General features: G+C 37.7%; 1 protein-coding gene across 1 annotated transcript; it reads right to left on the bottom strand.

The window, feature by feature from the left end:
- Positions 1-523: 523 nt before the first annotated feature.
- On the bottom strand, positions 524-13820 carry LOC308695435 (interferon-induced very large GTPase 1-like; the record flags this gene model as incomplete). Its single annotated transcript, XM_081373578.1, has 7 exons — positions 13717-13820; positions 13003-13059; positions 12192-12791; positions 6828-7026; positions 6407-6478; positions 5972-6224; positions 524-5320 (listed from the first exon to the last, which is right to left on the bottom strand). The coding sequence occupies exons 1-7, from the start codon at positions 13757-13759 to the stop codon at positions 524-526; spliced, it is 6021 nt and encodes a 2006-aa protein (XP_081229704.1). The 5' UTR covers positions 13760-13820.
- Between the last annotated feature and the right edge of the window lie 844 nt (positions 13821-14664).

Below are 14664 nucleotides of genomic sequence, written 5' to 3'. Positions count from 1 at the left end.
AAGTATCATAAACACTGAGTTTTGGTTCATTTTTGTGACGTGCTGCTGTTCAGGGAGACCGAGAGTGCAGAAAGCTTTGTTTGTTTTCTTTATTTTACAAAAGCACAATGTTTTAACATTTTGAGTGTACACGCATAAAAGTAGACCCTTTACAGTTGAGGCCAGTGGAACATGTTTTCTTTTTCTTTGACCAACCGTCTAATAAAACTCTAAGCCTATTCTCCTCAATTAATGTTTTGTTGGCTATTAAGGGGCAGCCGTAATTGTAACACATTAAGTCCCTGTTTCAGAACAAAGAAAATGATCTACAGGTGTGAACCCTAAACATATACTGTCTTTTAAAATAGAATACTTTAATCTGTACACTGAGGATTAAATGATTTCAGACTCACTGAAGTTAGGAACAAAGTAATTTCATACTGTGTTCTGTAAATCAAAGACCTAAAACTTAACTTACTTGTTCAGCTAAATGAGCTGAACTTTTATGAATACACTTTTATCCATAGCAACTTGCAAATGTAAACTAAATGTATTTATCCAAACTCTCTAGAGCATCCTGTTTAGAGTACTTTTTCCATTCATCTGGTATCTTACCCTGTCCCTCAAAAGTTTTACTGTAGTGTTTTTCCAGATCTTTCTGGAATCTGCACACAAACCACTTCCAGTAGGGCAGTTCAGAGAGATCAGGAGTGATGCTCCACTTTGCATAAACTCCTCCTGCTGTTCTGTAATCTCTCCAGAGAACTTTTTGTGATTCATTGGGATAAAAATATAGATTGCTGTTTGCTACTGCTGATGTGCAGATATGGGCAGACAGGTTTTCTGTATTAGAGTAATATATTCCGCTTAGTCCAATAACACGATGAAATGAAACATTGTGATCTCCATCATGGTTTTCCATGGTGTTGGTACAGACGGCTCCACAGAACGGACACTGAACCCAACAGCACTGACAGAAGTGATTAATCAGAATCTCATCTGGTCTGAACTTATAGTCCAGATTTACTGGAAAAGTGTTTGTGTTGAATCTACTACTGATGTCTGACACTATAGCATGAAGTTCTTGTCTTATCACGTCTTCGAGGAGGTTAAAATCATCAACATCATCATGTTTGACTCCACTGAGGTCTTTTTCAGAGAAGATCAGCACATCTGAGAGCTGCTGTGTGAAACTCTTCAACCACAAACCAGCATCTCCTCTGTTCCCTTGACAATGTTCAGTAAATTCATGTGCTGCGTCCATGATCTTCTGCTGCAGGAGTTTAATGTTCTGCTTCATCTTGAGTAAAACACTTACATTGAACTTATCAGTGATGTACCGACTGACTTTATCTCTGATGAAACTCTTGAAGTGATCTCTGGGATTTTTTATGCAATTCATGTATTTGTCAAAATCCTCCTTTTCTGCCAGTGTCTTCAGAATGTGTTTCTCTAGATTTGATCTGTTTCCATTCAGTGATTCACAGTTTGATCTCATTTCACCTGACAGATCTCTGGCAGTCTTCTTGTAGACACTCTGCTCAATGGGCTCTTTAAGTTTCTGACAGATAATCTTGCCAAAAATGGCAGCTGATGTTGCTCCATGAGAGTATTTCTGGAAAATACTATAGTACTCTCCTCTCTTCCTCTCCAAATATATAACTGGATCATTGGCTTCCTTGAAAAGTCTTTGTTGTTCAGTGATCATCTTGTTTGCTTGTTTGCATCTTGAGAGAACCAAATCCATGAAGAATTCATTCTTGAACTTATAATTCACTGGTCCTTCCTGATGTTCTGTTACTCTCTTCTTGATGTAGCCTGTGAGTTTTTGAATGTAGCTGATGTTGTAGCCCATCTTTGAAATGTTAAACGACTGAATCATTCTGTCTGTCTGCTGAGCAACATCTGTGACAAATGATCTTATTTCAGATTCATCCTCTGGAGACAAAGTTTGTGCAGATCCAGATGTTCCTTTAACTGTTCGGCAAACATCCTTTACAGCATCTTGCATTTCTTTTTTTGTAGACCTTTTGAAAATAACATACTCAGAAAAACTCAACACATTTAAAATATTGTATTCACTATCATCATTTCTGTGGTCTACAGGGAGACATCCCTGATGGATGTCATTGAGGAGCCTTTTAACATCTTTCAGAATGTCAATGTCTTTAATTGCAGGAGTGTCTGTGATGATTTTCTTTACATACTGTTTCCAAAACACAGCAAATTCTTTCTTCAGTGTTTCTTCATCATTTGATTTGTCTTTGAGTTTTAAGGCAAGTGTTTTGCTCTTTTCATAGAGAGTGTTTTCATTATGTGTCTTCAGAGCATCAATCTTTTTCTTCAGGTCTCGCTGCTGAAGAATCTCGTTTAATTTCCTCTTTGTTTCTCTCACAATGTTTTCCTGAACATCTTTCATTTTTATTTCAAATGATGATTTCCAGTGAATCAGAATATCTTTATCTTTGTCTTTGTCAAAGAATTCAGACATTGATTTCTCCACTTCTTCACTCGTCTTCTTTAGTTCTCTTTGAAGATCAGCTTCCTCAACTTCATGAATTGCTTCATTTTCTATTTTGTTGTGTAGTTTGTTCTCAGTTTCCATCATGGCACTGCGAAGACTCCAGGACCACTTACTGTATTCGGTCTCCAGTTTCCTGTAGGCTGAAATCTCTAGAGAATTCCTGAAGCTGAAGACGAATCGTTCCTTCAGTAAAGCCTCCCAGAGATCTTTAATACGATCTTTTAAATGTGTCAGCATTATTTTATCTGATTTTGCTGCATGAGACACAATAGTTTCCTTTAGTTCTTGAATATTCTCACAGTAGTTTGGGTTTGGTGGGGCCATCGGTGGGTTTCCCTCCCAAAGATGAGCAAAATACTTCACATCATTCCGTGCATCAAATCTAATGACATCACTGAAATATTCTGCATCATAGACTTCCTCTTCAGCAGCAAGTTTTGTCATCTCATCCAGTGTCTCCTGCAGTCGTCTCCTTCCCTCCATGTTTTTCTGTCCAGCTGTGACGTCTGAAACATTCTGATGCACAAACACACAGCTGGGATTCAGTCTGACCTTCTTCATCCTCATGAGGACCTGAACAACAATCTGAAGAATGTCCTGCATCTCAGATGGGTTTTCACCAAAGATGTTGATCAAGGTCAGGTTTGCAAGACCAACAACAAATGTGGCCAATTCGTTGTCTTGATCTTTTGTTGATCTTCCAGCCAGTTCTAGAGCACGAAGACCCTCAGTGTCAACAACCAGAATATAGTCAAAGTTCATCTGTGTTTTCATCTCGTCTGAGACTTTGACCAGCTGCATGAAAGCTCCTCTGGTGCACCTGCCAGCACTGACGGCAAACTGGAGTCCAAACATGGCATTCAGCATGGTGGATTTCCCAGAGCTCTGAAGCCCTAAAACTGACAGCACAAAGACTCTCTGGTCTCCCAGTTTCTGGAGGAGTTCATCTAGAACAGCAGAGATCCAGATCACAGGAACATGAGCAGCATCTCCATCCATCAGCTCCATTGGAAATCCAGAGATCATCATCTCTGCTGCGAGACTCGGGAGAGAAGAGAAGTCAAACTGCAAGTCTTTCTTGTTCTTCTTCACAGATGAACATGATTCATAGATCTGACCGACCTCCCTCATGATGTGCTCCAAACCAAAGGCTGCGGCTTGAAGTTCCTCAGATATTCTCTCAAGTTCAGTTTGTTCAGCTTTGAGTTGCTCAGATTTATCATTGTTCTCTTTCAGTTTTACAACTGTTGACCACTTTTCATCATATTTTTTATGTATAGCAGAAAGGTCAGCAGAGATATATTCATCCAGGTGTATTTCAAGCAATTTCAGAAAACATATTTTTTTAGTTGCTGCATCTGAGTCAATTTCATTAATAAAGTATTTCATAAACTCACTGATGTTAGATTCATGCTGCTGTTCACGTATTTCTTTCATTTCTGTTTTCTTTTGAATTATTTCCATTTCTGTCTCATCTGCTTGAGGTCGATGTAGTTCTTTGTTCTTCTGACTCCACTGATGCCACAGTTTCCCCTGATGAGGCAGAAATGATTCTTTTATTTCTGTCAGATCTTTCTTCTCCAGTAAACTCATCATCTGCTGTGCTGCTTCTCTTCCTCTCCTGCAGTCTTCATCATCTTCCTCATCTACTCTGATGCCTGAGTGTTTGGACACATCTTCAAGTCTGAAAGAGGAAGATGATTCTGAGAGACAATCATTGATAGCTCTTCTGAGTTCTTCAGATACTTCTGACTGATTTCTGTCTTTCAAACCAATTTTGAATTTCCCTTTCTTCGTCTCAGTTACAGTAGAACCATCCTCAGTAAAAAGAAAAATGAGTGGCTTTCTGCTCTTGTACAGGTTTTGTATTATTGCTGCACTTTTGTCTTGCCTGTCCAGTTGTGGTAGAAGAACAACATTGACTGAGGCTATTTCAGTGAGGATCTGCAGCTGTTTATCATGGTCTCCTGCATCACCGTGTAGATTACAGAACGCAACACAGTCCGTGAATTTATCCGTGTTTTTCCCAGAGGGGCAGAACCAGGCGATCTCCACCACTCCATCCATCAGGACTCTGGTTCTGCTGCTGCCTGGGCAGTTCCTGTGGAAGAACGTGTTGTGTTTCTCATTGATCAGACTGTTCATCAGCTGAGACTTGGATGAAGACACAGAGCCAAACCTGAAGAAAGACACCATTGGAGTTTTTGCATTGTAGACCGGATGGGTTTGACTGATGGTTTCATTGTTGGTGTTTCTCATCTTCCAGCTCTTGTTGATTTGTTTGAATGTCCAGAGAGGAAACTCAATCTGTTGTGTCTCTGGATCAGGAACAAGCAGAGGCAGAGCGTACTGACACTGGGACAGTTTAGTGACCATCAGCTGCTTCAGGAAACCATCAGCACAATGAAACACAGCCATCTGTACATCCATTGGGTGAATTTGCTCAGACGGGCTTGTTCCTTTCGTGGATAAAATTACATCTTTAAAAACATCATCAAAAATATCACCCTCATTTTCAGAGTTTTTGTCTTTTTTGTGTGTGTGATCTTGTTCTTCACCCTTATTAATATTTATGTATCTCGCTCTGTAGTTTATCATCAGCAGTTTTTGAAGGAAAGTCTGAATCAGCTCCTCTTCAGCACAAGATTCGTGTGATTGTAATGAATGTGTTGTTAACTGAAGAACATCTGAAGTACTCAGTTTATTTTGTTGCCAGCCTTCAAGATGAAGTCTGTGAAATAGATTGTATTTTTTAGCATCTTCCTGTTGTTGGCATTGATCTGGTCTGACTCTTGTTTCAAAGTCTTTGTTTTTTCCCTGTTAAAAAAAAGAAACAAAATGTTGATAAGTGGTTTTAAAGAACTGAACTATACAATCATTCTAGTCTGACCATTAGATTTTGTGAGAGTGTTGAATTTTGCACAAAAAGCTTAATGTAGAAAAACTCTTATAGATGCTTTTTTTCTGTATTCTTATTTTTCCTCAGTTGTTTACACAGTAGAATCCATTCTTTTAACCAAACATTAAAAACCATAATGACACTTATTGAGAGAAAACAGTAACTATATTATAAACACTATTCCTACATTTTAGTTTCTCAAAATTCCTTAAGCATTTTAGTCAGCTTCATAACATAATACTACCATGTATCTAAATAAACTTTAGCAAGTATGATGGTAATTTTTTTTTTTTTTTTTACAATTCCTGAATGTATGGCTTACGAGTATCCTTCATAGAAAAATTCTTATTTTGAAGAGCAGTCAAAAACATCTTGGTTATGTATGTAACCCTCGTTCCCTGAAGAAGGATCACTTCAGGGATCCCTTTCATCTTCGAGTGTATACAGAACAAGCCAATGCACATTGGCATGCAAGATTTCCGTAGCACGGGTATAAATACGGAATCAGATGCACGCACCTCTGTTTTACGCTGAGGAGCCTAGATAGGGACGGCCATGCAGTGCGGTACAGGAACCATGGCGACGGGACGTAAATCAACGACTCTGACATTTACGACATCACCAACGTAATTGGGATCCCTCTGGAAAACTGCCACATCCGGTGCCCTGCGTAAGTCCCTCCGACCCCCAACTGACTGGGGCGGAGACTCAGAGAAGTGTTCACACTGCTGTTCCGCATGACCCATACAGCCAGACTCTTGGATACTACTGGGGAAGTGTGCCCTTCCAGAGGAGAGGAACGCTGTGGAGCCCACATCCTGCCTGTAGTCAAGTCAAGTCACCTGTGCAGTCCCGAAGCGCCTTCAAAGTAGTTGGACCTCCTGGGGATGGAGTCTCTACTCTCATGCCCATTGTACGTGGCCCCCCAGCCGGTGGCAGAGGCATCTGTCAAGACCACAGCATGCCTGGACACTTGAAACCCGGTACGAGCTGCGTTACCACACCCATCTCGGGACTCGGTCATAAAGCCAGTGCTGGAGCACTCATATGAAGCAATCTGAGCGGCGTCACAGCGGCTGCGGATGCCATATTCTTCAGGAGTTTACTCTTCTCCCAGTTGATCCGAAGCCCCAAATGGCTAACATAGCTGCCAATTGTGGGTCAGACTCCGGCAACACCACTCTCCTAGAAGGAGGCTATGCAGCCAACTTTTCATCTCCAGAAGACTGAAGTTCCCTCTCCGATGTTGTGACCGACATCTGGTCATCAGCGGGCGCCCCGTAGGAAACGGCTGGTCATCCATGAGAAGCAAGTCTCGACCTTAACACTGCAATAGTCATGTTCCCGCAGTGAGAACATGAACTTTTGTGGCCAACCAGAAACACACAGGCAGAATGACATCCTGAAAATGACACAGTATCACACCTGTGATGCTCTTTTGGGGAAATACTCTTTTCACACTTATAGTGCTGAGGCACCCAGGGATGGCCACGGTGCACAAGCATGGATAGTGCAGCCTGCTGTGCACTCTCAATAATTGGAACGCCCATCAAAACGACACAGAATTTTTTTGTGTTGCTGTAAATACAGCAGTTGTTGAGCTCTTCAAGCTTGCGGCCACTCGCTGATCGCACCGTCACACCAACACCAAGACAAAGAAGATTAATCCTACAAAGTAGATTGCTTTGAAGTCTGTCACACTCTGAAGAAAAACAGGAAGCTCGGCTCCAAAGCGAAAGACAAAGGTGCGTTCATCCGCTTCCATATTTGTACCCGCGCTGCGGGTCGGGACGCAAGATGCAAATCTCGCATGCCAATTTGCATTGACTTGTTCTGTATGCACTCGAAGATGATAGGGCTCCCTGAAGTGATCCATACGTCGACATAACGTCGAACTTGACTGACTGACAGGGACCCAAAAGTTTGTTTATGAACAATCAGCATTAAATTTCAAAATTACACTTAGATTAACTTGTTTTTTTAGTTTCCAAATTGCATTTTTTATTCAATTTGGAAACTAAAAAAAAACAAGTTAATCTAAGTGAAATTTTAGAACAGAAGGCCAAATCAGATCTTTAATGCATTGATTGATTATCAACTTTATTTTTTATCTGAGGTTATTGTTATTTTAGATTTTACACTTACACTTGCCCAGATAGATGCTCCTTTTGATAATCAATCAATGCATTAAAGATCTGATTTGGCCTTCTGTTTTGAAGTTTGGTTCATTTTTCAGTTTATTTTCTTCTTTATGATTGGTTGCCGGTGTCTATTAAATTAGTCTTGGTGGTCACTGGTTTTGTGTATATTTGTATATACACTCATCCCCTTTATTCATTCGTTGTTCTGTGTTGAATATGGATGTAATGGTTTAAATATTCTCCTTCACTGTATTGCTTAAATTAAAAGTCATAATATATATATATATATATATATATATATATATATATATATATATATATATATATATATACACTCAAAAAAATGCTGGGTTGTTTCTGTAAACAAATGGTTGGGTTGATTGTGCTGGGTCAAAAAGTTGGGCTGTTTGGGGTACTGTAAACACATTATTGGGTTGATCATGCTGGGTCAAATGAGTTGTAAGGGGGTCATTCACAAATAAACCGCTGGTTGGGTTATTTTGACCCAGCAACTGGTTACTTTTTTAATTCTTTGCGGAACTTTCTGGATTCTTCACTTCTGACTCGAGGAGCACGCCACTCGGAGCAGGCAGTGTTTTATGGTAAGTTAATATGAATGTTTACCTATATTTTTAATAAGTTGTGGTGGTAGCAGCAAGCTAATTTCACTGTTCAACATACAGTCTTTGATATGGAAGTGTGAGGGGTAACTATTTATTTCTGTGAAACATTAAATAGCCACAGCTAGCCGGTTAGAATTTTTTGACGAAATGCCACGTTAAATCCTTAGTTGAAATTAAACCAGCTATATCAGCAGCTTTTTTGAAATATGCAGTTTAAATTCTAAATTCATCATGTAATTATTGTAGGCCTATTCATTGTGGACGTCGCGTATTTAAAAGTGAGATATTAAAGCGTTTTGTATGAAATCCATACGCGCACTTTCCTCACAGGGCTCGCACGTAAAATCAGCGGGAAATGAGTCTCTAAGGTACGTTAGGCTAGCTAGTGAGTTGTGAGTGAAAAGTCTGCTGGCGTAGTTTTAGAAATACTCGTCAGAAGAAGTGACTGGGGTAAGTTCCAGCACAGTCTGCGTGTGTTTTCTGTAATGTCTCGAACCATCGTTTCTGCCAAAAAAAGGCTTTCAAGAGCTTGATATAGCCTAGTTTTTATTATGTAGGATATGACTATCATATACAGCGACTGAGGAAAGGAGAAATAAACGGACAGGCGTCAGTTTTGAGAAGAAAATTATACCCGTTTAGTTGAACGAATCGTCAAAATTTAAAACTTAAAAAATGCAAACTTACATGATAGCCTACCCGAAGTATTTTATTGTGTGTAACATCTAAACGAGGCGATCATCAGCGCCAGTCAGGCCTGAGCAGCTTTGTGGGTTTGTGAGTTTTAACGTTAAAGACACTATCAACATTACAGTAATATTTTACTTTTAATAAAGTAATGTTTTATTTGAATGCCTTAATGTTGATAATATCTATCCAAATTACTCTTTTATTACTATTACTATAATTCAGTTTGCAAATACTGAATACACATTTTGTTTGTTTTTCACATTTGGTCATTTAGTGTTTGCAATATTTTAATTGCATATTCAATAATAAATTGATACTTCCACAAAAAAACCTTAACTTGCATGTCAGTTTTATTGCAAAACTCTAAGTGATTGTCTGGGAAGCAGACACACTCTGTCAGTTTAAATCTAAACTAAAATACATCTCTTTTACCTGGCATTCATATAGAACATTATACATTTCTATTATTCAAATCAGTTAAATGATTATTAGGCTGCATAGGTCAGCCGGAACCGGGGACACTTTCCTATAACACCTGATGTACTCATTATTTAATAAGAAGAATGGCATCTATGCTAATTTTTGTCTTTCTGTTCATTCTAAAGTTTACTGAAGTCAGCCGGATCCAGGCCATATCCAGATCAGAAGGTGGACCTGAGCCTGGACCCATCCATGACGCATCCCTGAAGTGCCAGCCTCATCAGCCCTGTGAAGGCCTCAGCGACACGACTGATCCTCAACAAACTCGTCTCCATACCGATGTGATGACTCCGACTTCCAACCAGATGGAAATGGATAAATATTCTGAATTTTCTTATTCAATCTGACCTCTGACCTGTAATGCTGCCTGAATCATAATCATACACTGTTCGCTCGATGGCCAGAAGAGAACTGAACGACTGAGCCTGGTTTCTCCCAAGGTTTTTTTCTCCATTCTGTCTCCTGATGGAGTTTTGGTTCCTTGCCACTGTTGCCTTGGCTTTTGGCTTGCTTAGTTGGGGACATTTAATATTCAACAATATTATTGATTTGCCTTAAGGTGGACAATGACGCAATTTTTCATCTAGAAATTTTTCATCTTTGTTGTATTATTTTCATGTTACAGTATTACTGTGAAGCTGCTTTGATACAATCTGTATTGTAAAAAGTGCTATATAATTAAAGATGACTCTACTTGACTTGTGTAATCAACAGGTGAGGACCAACATGGTTGAATATTTACAAAATGAGATGACTGGAGAATTCCTGCACATTCTGTGCCTCAGGAATGAAATGAGGGGGACATGTCAGACCTTTGACATTGATTAACATTTGTATTCAATAACGAAAAGTATTAAAGAAACGTATAAAATAAAAAAATTAAAAAATGAGATTGAAATCACATATACTGTGGCCTCTCTGGTTTATTGTATTACAGAGATGATAATTATTTTACATTCGTAATATAACAAATATTTGTTACTAATTTTATTAAGACAATGAGACAAGAAATAACCCAGCACATGAGTAAGACTTAACCCAGCAAGCGGGTTAATTTCACCCACTGGTTGAGTCAAATGATTGACCCAGAAATATGGGTTAAATGGTAAAACCCAGCACTTGGGTCAAACCAACCCAGCGCGTTTTCTGTCCAATAGTGACCCAGCGGTGTGTTTAAGGTTGGGTTATTTTTTAACCCAGCAGTTTTTAGAGTGTATAATTGTTTTATCAATGCAGCCAATATTAAAAATGTGCACTCACGCCATATTTTTCTCCAGTCTCTGATGTTGTAGTGTCTTCCATTCTTTCTTTATTGATTGTAGGTTCTGAACAACAATCTGCTTTAAAGGAAGCAGAAATAAAACACATGCAATTTAATTCTTGTGCATCAATTAAAACAAAGTTACACATAGGTCCATAGTGGACAAAAATGGCCGTGTCAAAACACTGTCATAAAAAATGTGAAGCCTAGGAGCACAAACTTAAGTTTGGTCTCATTTTAAAGAAGACCCTTTTGGCAGATTATTGCTGAAGTAAAAAGATGTAAAAAGTAAAACAAAAAAAAAAAAAGTTATATAGGTTAAAGTTTATGAAAATTATTTATGAAAATTATTTTATTTAAAATGTAAATTTTATGAAATATGTTGAACTCTAAAATGGCTAGAAAAACAAAGCCATAAATCTAAACAAGTTGTGTACCAAATTTGAGGTTGATATCTCAAAAAAATGTGCTTTCAGTAAGATTTTGTTTGGGCACAGTTCCACTGTTTGTACCACAGTACCACATGTTTTGTTTGGGTGCAAACCACACTCTGACATCCACACCAACACCCCCTTATCCAATTGGCTCAATAATTTGCCGAAGCAGAAAACAGGAATAAAGCGAGTATTTGCTTTATAGGCCAAACCTGAAAAAAATTGCACCATCTGGTAAAAAAATAAAAATAAATAAATAAATTGTAAAAATGAAAATTTTGAATCATTGCCAACAGAATGAAAGTCTCTTAACAAAGATTGCATCATTTTATAGTTAAATGGCCCTGGGATTAAAAAAATGCAGTTTTACTGGGTTTCAATGCAGACATTTTTGTCCAAAAGGCGCTGAGAGGAACTATTTTGTGTACCTAGTGCAAAATTGATTTCTTAAAGGAAATGATGGTGAAATAGTAAAATACCAATCCAATAAATATTAAAAAATAAATCTCCAATAAAAATACATACCTGTGCCAGATTATCAAAGTTATCAAAAAACAAAACAAAAAAAACCCCTGAAAAATACAAAAATGTCCACAAGGGTGCACAAGGCTTAAAAAAAAAAGGCTTTTACCGTCTTAGAAAAGGATTACAGTACAAATAAATTATATGTTGCACAGCTGTCTGTGTTTAAATTAATCTACAGTTCTGGCAAATTATAAAGTTACTGTAAGCATCCCATAAAATCCTGAGATAATTATTCCCTCAAGAAATTAATGGTTTTTTTTATATATATTTTTTTTATTAATTAAATTATTATTTTGATACTATATTTCCATCCCTGGTAGATTTCTTGTTGAAATGATTGAATGGAAAAGTTTAATTATTTAAAACAGACATAGGTAGCATCTAATCTAGACAGACTATCCGACTGACTGAATTACCAGCCTAATTAAATTAATTAACTAAAAAAAAAAAATTTAATTTGAAATTTGAAATATAACATTGAGCTGGTGTGTCAGATGCAGGTCCATGTATTCTAGTATATTTGATTCTATAAGTTTATGGTTATTGAATATTTTTTTAAAAATAGAGTAGCATCAGGGGTAAACACATCAGAATAAACAACATGTGAAACATCAGGAAACCAAATGTGTTCTTACCACTTTGAGATTCACTGTTTTTCAGGCCTTCTCTTTGTTTTAGCATTGTGTTATACATCTCTCCTGTGTAACACTGCTGATTATTCTCATTAAACAGAAGCTCAATCTTGTTCATCAGGTCTCCCATCTCTGATTGGTTGTTCATCATCTTGTTGCAGGAGTGAAATCTTCCTCCACATTTCTCCAGCAGTTGCTCCAGAAAAGGGTCTTTCTTCAGATAATCTTTTATGGTGTCACACTCTTCTTTTCTCTCGTAGGTGAAGAGAATGATCACAAACTTATGAACTTTGTCTCCAAACACTTTCTGAAGCCATTCAAGGCCCATCTTAAGAGTATCTGTTAACTGACCCAGTCGCACAACAAAGATGAAGGCATGGATTTCATGTTCATTCACTAGTTGATCGATGAGATGATCCACAGAGTCAGTCTCATGTAAGTCAATCATGTTGATCAAGGAGATGTGATGTTCTGATATCTCCTTTTGTAAAGGAACAATCCTGGGTGTTTCTACAGTTTTAAATGGCTTTTCTTCTCCAAGCAGAATGTTTTCAGGTTCAAACTGGACAGATGCAGAGTTTCCAAACAGTACAACTGTCAGAACTAAATAAACAACACCAAAGAAATCCAGAATTTAATCCACACTATGAAATGCACCACAATAAATGATCTGATCAGTTTTGCAAAATGTCATACAAATTCAGTATTAGTTGTATATCACACTTTGTTGTTGCGATAAAATAATTAAATTGTCTTACTGTCTGTGTGGTCCAAATCGCAAAGTTAATAATTTCTTATAATTTCAGATACTTACACTTGGGGGGGTTTATTTCCATGCTGTTTCTTCTTCTGCGAGAAGTCTGAACAACTGCTGCAGAGCAAAAAGCATTAAAACAAAGCTTTAAACAGATTTGAAGTCAGTATACTATGTTGAGTAGTAATGCAGTGTGGATTATGCAAGTGAATTACATAAATCAAATACTTTTAATTAAAATGAATGTCAATTAATTACAGTTAAATGTGAATGATCTGTTACTTTTTATGGATTGCATGACCATTTATTGATCACAAATCTATGAACCCAATTTTCCAGGTTTTTCATACGTGGGAAACGTGTTATTTTCTGGTGGATTTTTTTTTTTTTTTTTTGTACTATTAAGTTTAATGTCGAAATTTAGATATCGTTCAAATTTCGCATTTTTGCTTTTTTAACAAATCATAACTTTAAGAAATATTACCCGGAAAAGGAAAAGTTACCAGAAAGGAAAAATGTAAATCTTTATTTATTTATTTTTTAACTCAATTGCATTATTGAGCAACACAAAACATTCTTTGGACCCTTGAAACTTTGACACCGCCCGATCGGTTTGGTAATCAAATGCAGTTGTCACTCCCAATAATTACTGAAGTGTGTGAACATATTTAACACCATACAACAGGACTGACAACCATATTCTGCAGCTGAATAGGCCAAGATCACATTAGGAGGACTGATCAAGAAAGTTTCATGCACACTTTATGTACTCACGTTCGCTTTCCTTGTTGGCCATTGTGTCTTCCCCTGATGACATCGGTGCCTTTATTTAGTGCTGAATAAACACACTTGGCATCTGCGCTTCCTGTGAGCCGTTTCACTGCTCATTGTCCTCCTGGCATTTACATTCATTCAGGGTTGAACAACTGTTTGGTTCTACCAAAATAAATAAATAAAACAAATAAGCTAAATATTTGAGAAGTGACATTGGAAGCACAACAATAGATGTTTTTGTAATACTTTACCAAAAAAAAAAAAGAAAAGAAAAAGGCTAGGAAATGCATCATAATAAAGAAGACAAGTGACATGTAAAACTGGTTTGGAGGTTGGGTGTATGATTTGTAAAGCAACAGCAGGCATTCCTGACATTTGTTCTAAAAGATCACTTTACAGTGCAGAAACACTTTACAAAACACCCCGTGCACTTTTACCTCGGGTTTAAAAGTTAACAGCTTCTACGTTCACATCAGTTTCTGTCTGTTTGATTGTCTCTGGTCAGCATTCGTCAGAGTCTAACATTTCTAGCGTAGGAAAGATGGTTCAGTAAAACATCTGGATTAAACATCCTCAGGATTATCCCAAGATAACCAGAGTCAGTCTGATCAGACTTACAACACAGTCCTCTACAGCCCCCCCAAAAAAAGACCAACACAGACCCTTGTTGTCAACGGATTTCGGCAAAGACCCCAACAATCAGTTACTACATTTACATGCACTCAAATAATATGTTAGTAATCGGACAGATGGCTCAATCCGAAATTTCTAAAAACCGAAAGGGGTCACGTAGACCTGAAATAATCCGATCAACAGGACAAAATTAAACATGTAAATTCCTAAATCTGACTATGTTCTCAATTGGATTCAAAAATACCTTGCACATATGTGCAGTGTCATGATGTGCATGTTTACATGTTTTACGTCACACAAACATGCATATGATTA

Source organism: Scardinius erythrophthalmus (genome assembly GCF_964197995.2).
Source record: "Scardinius erythrophthalmus genome assembly, chromosome: 1".
NCBI classification, from domain to species: Eukaryota; Metazoa; Chordata; class Actinopteri; order Cypriniformes; family Leuciscidae; genus Scardinius; species Scardinius erythrophthalmus.
This window is presented reverse-complemented; position numbering and strand designations above follow the sequence as displayed.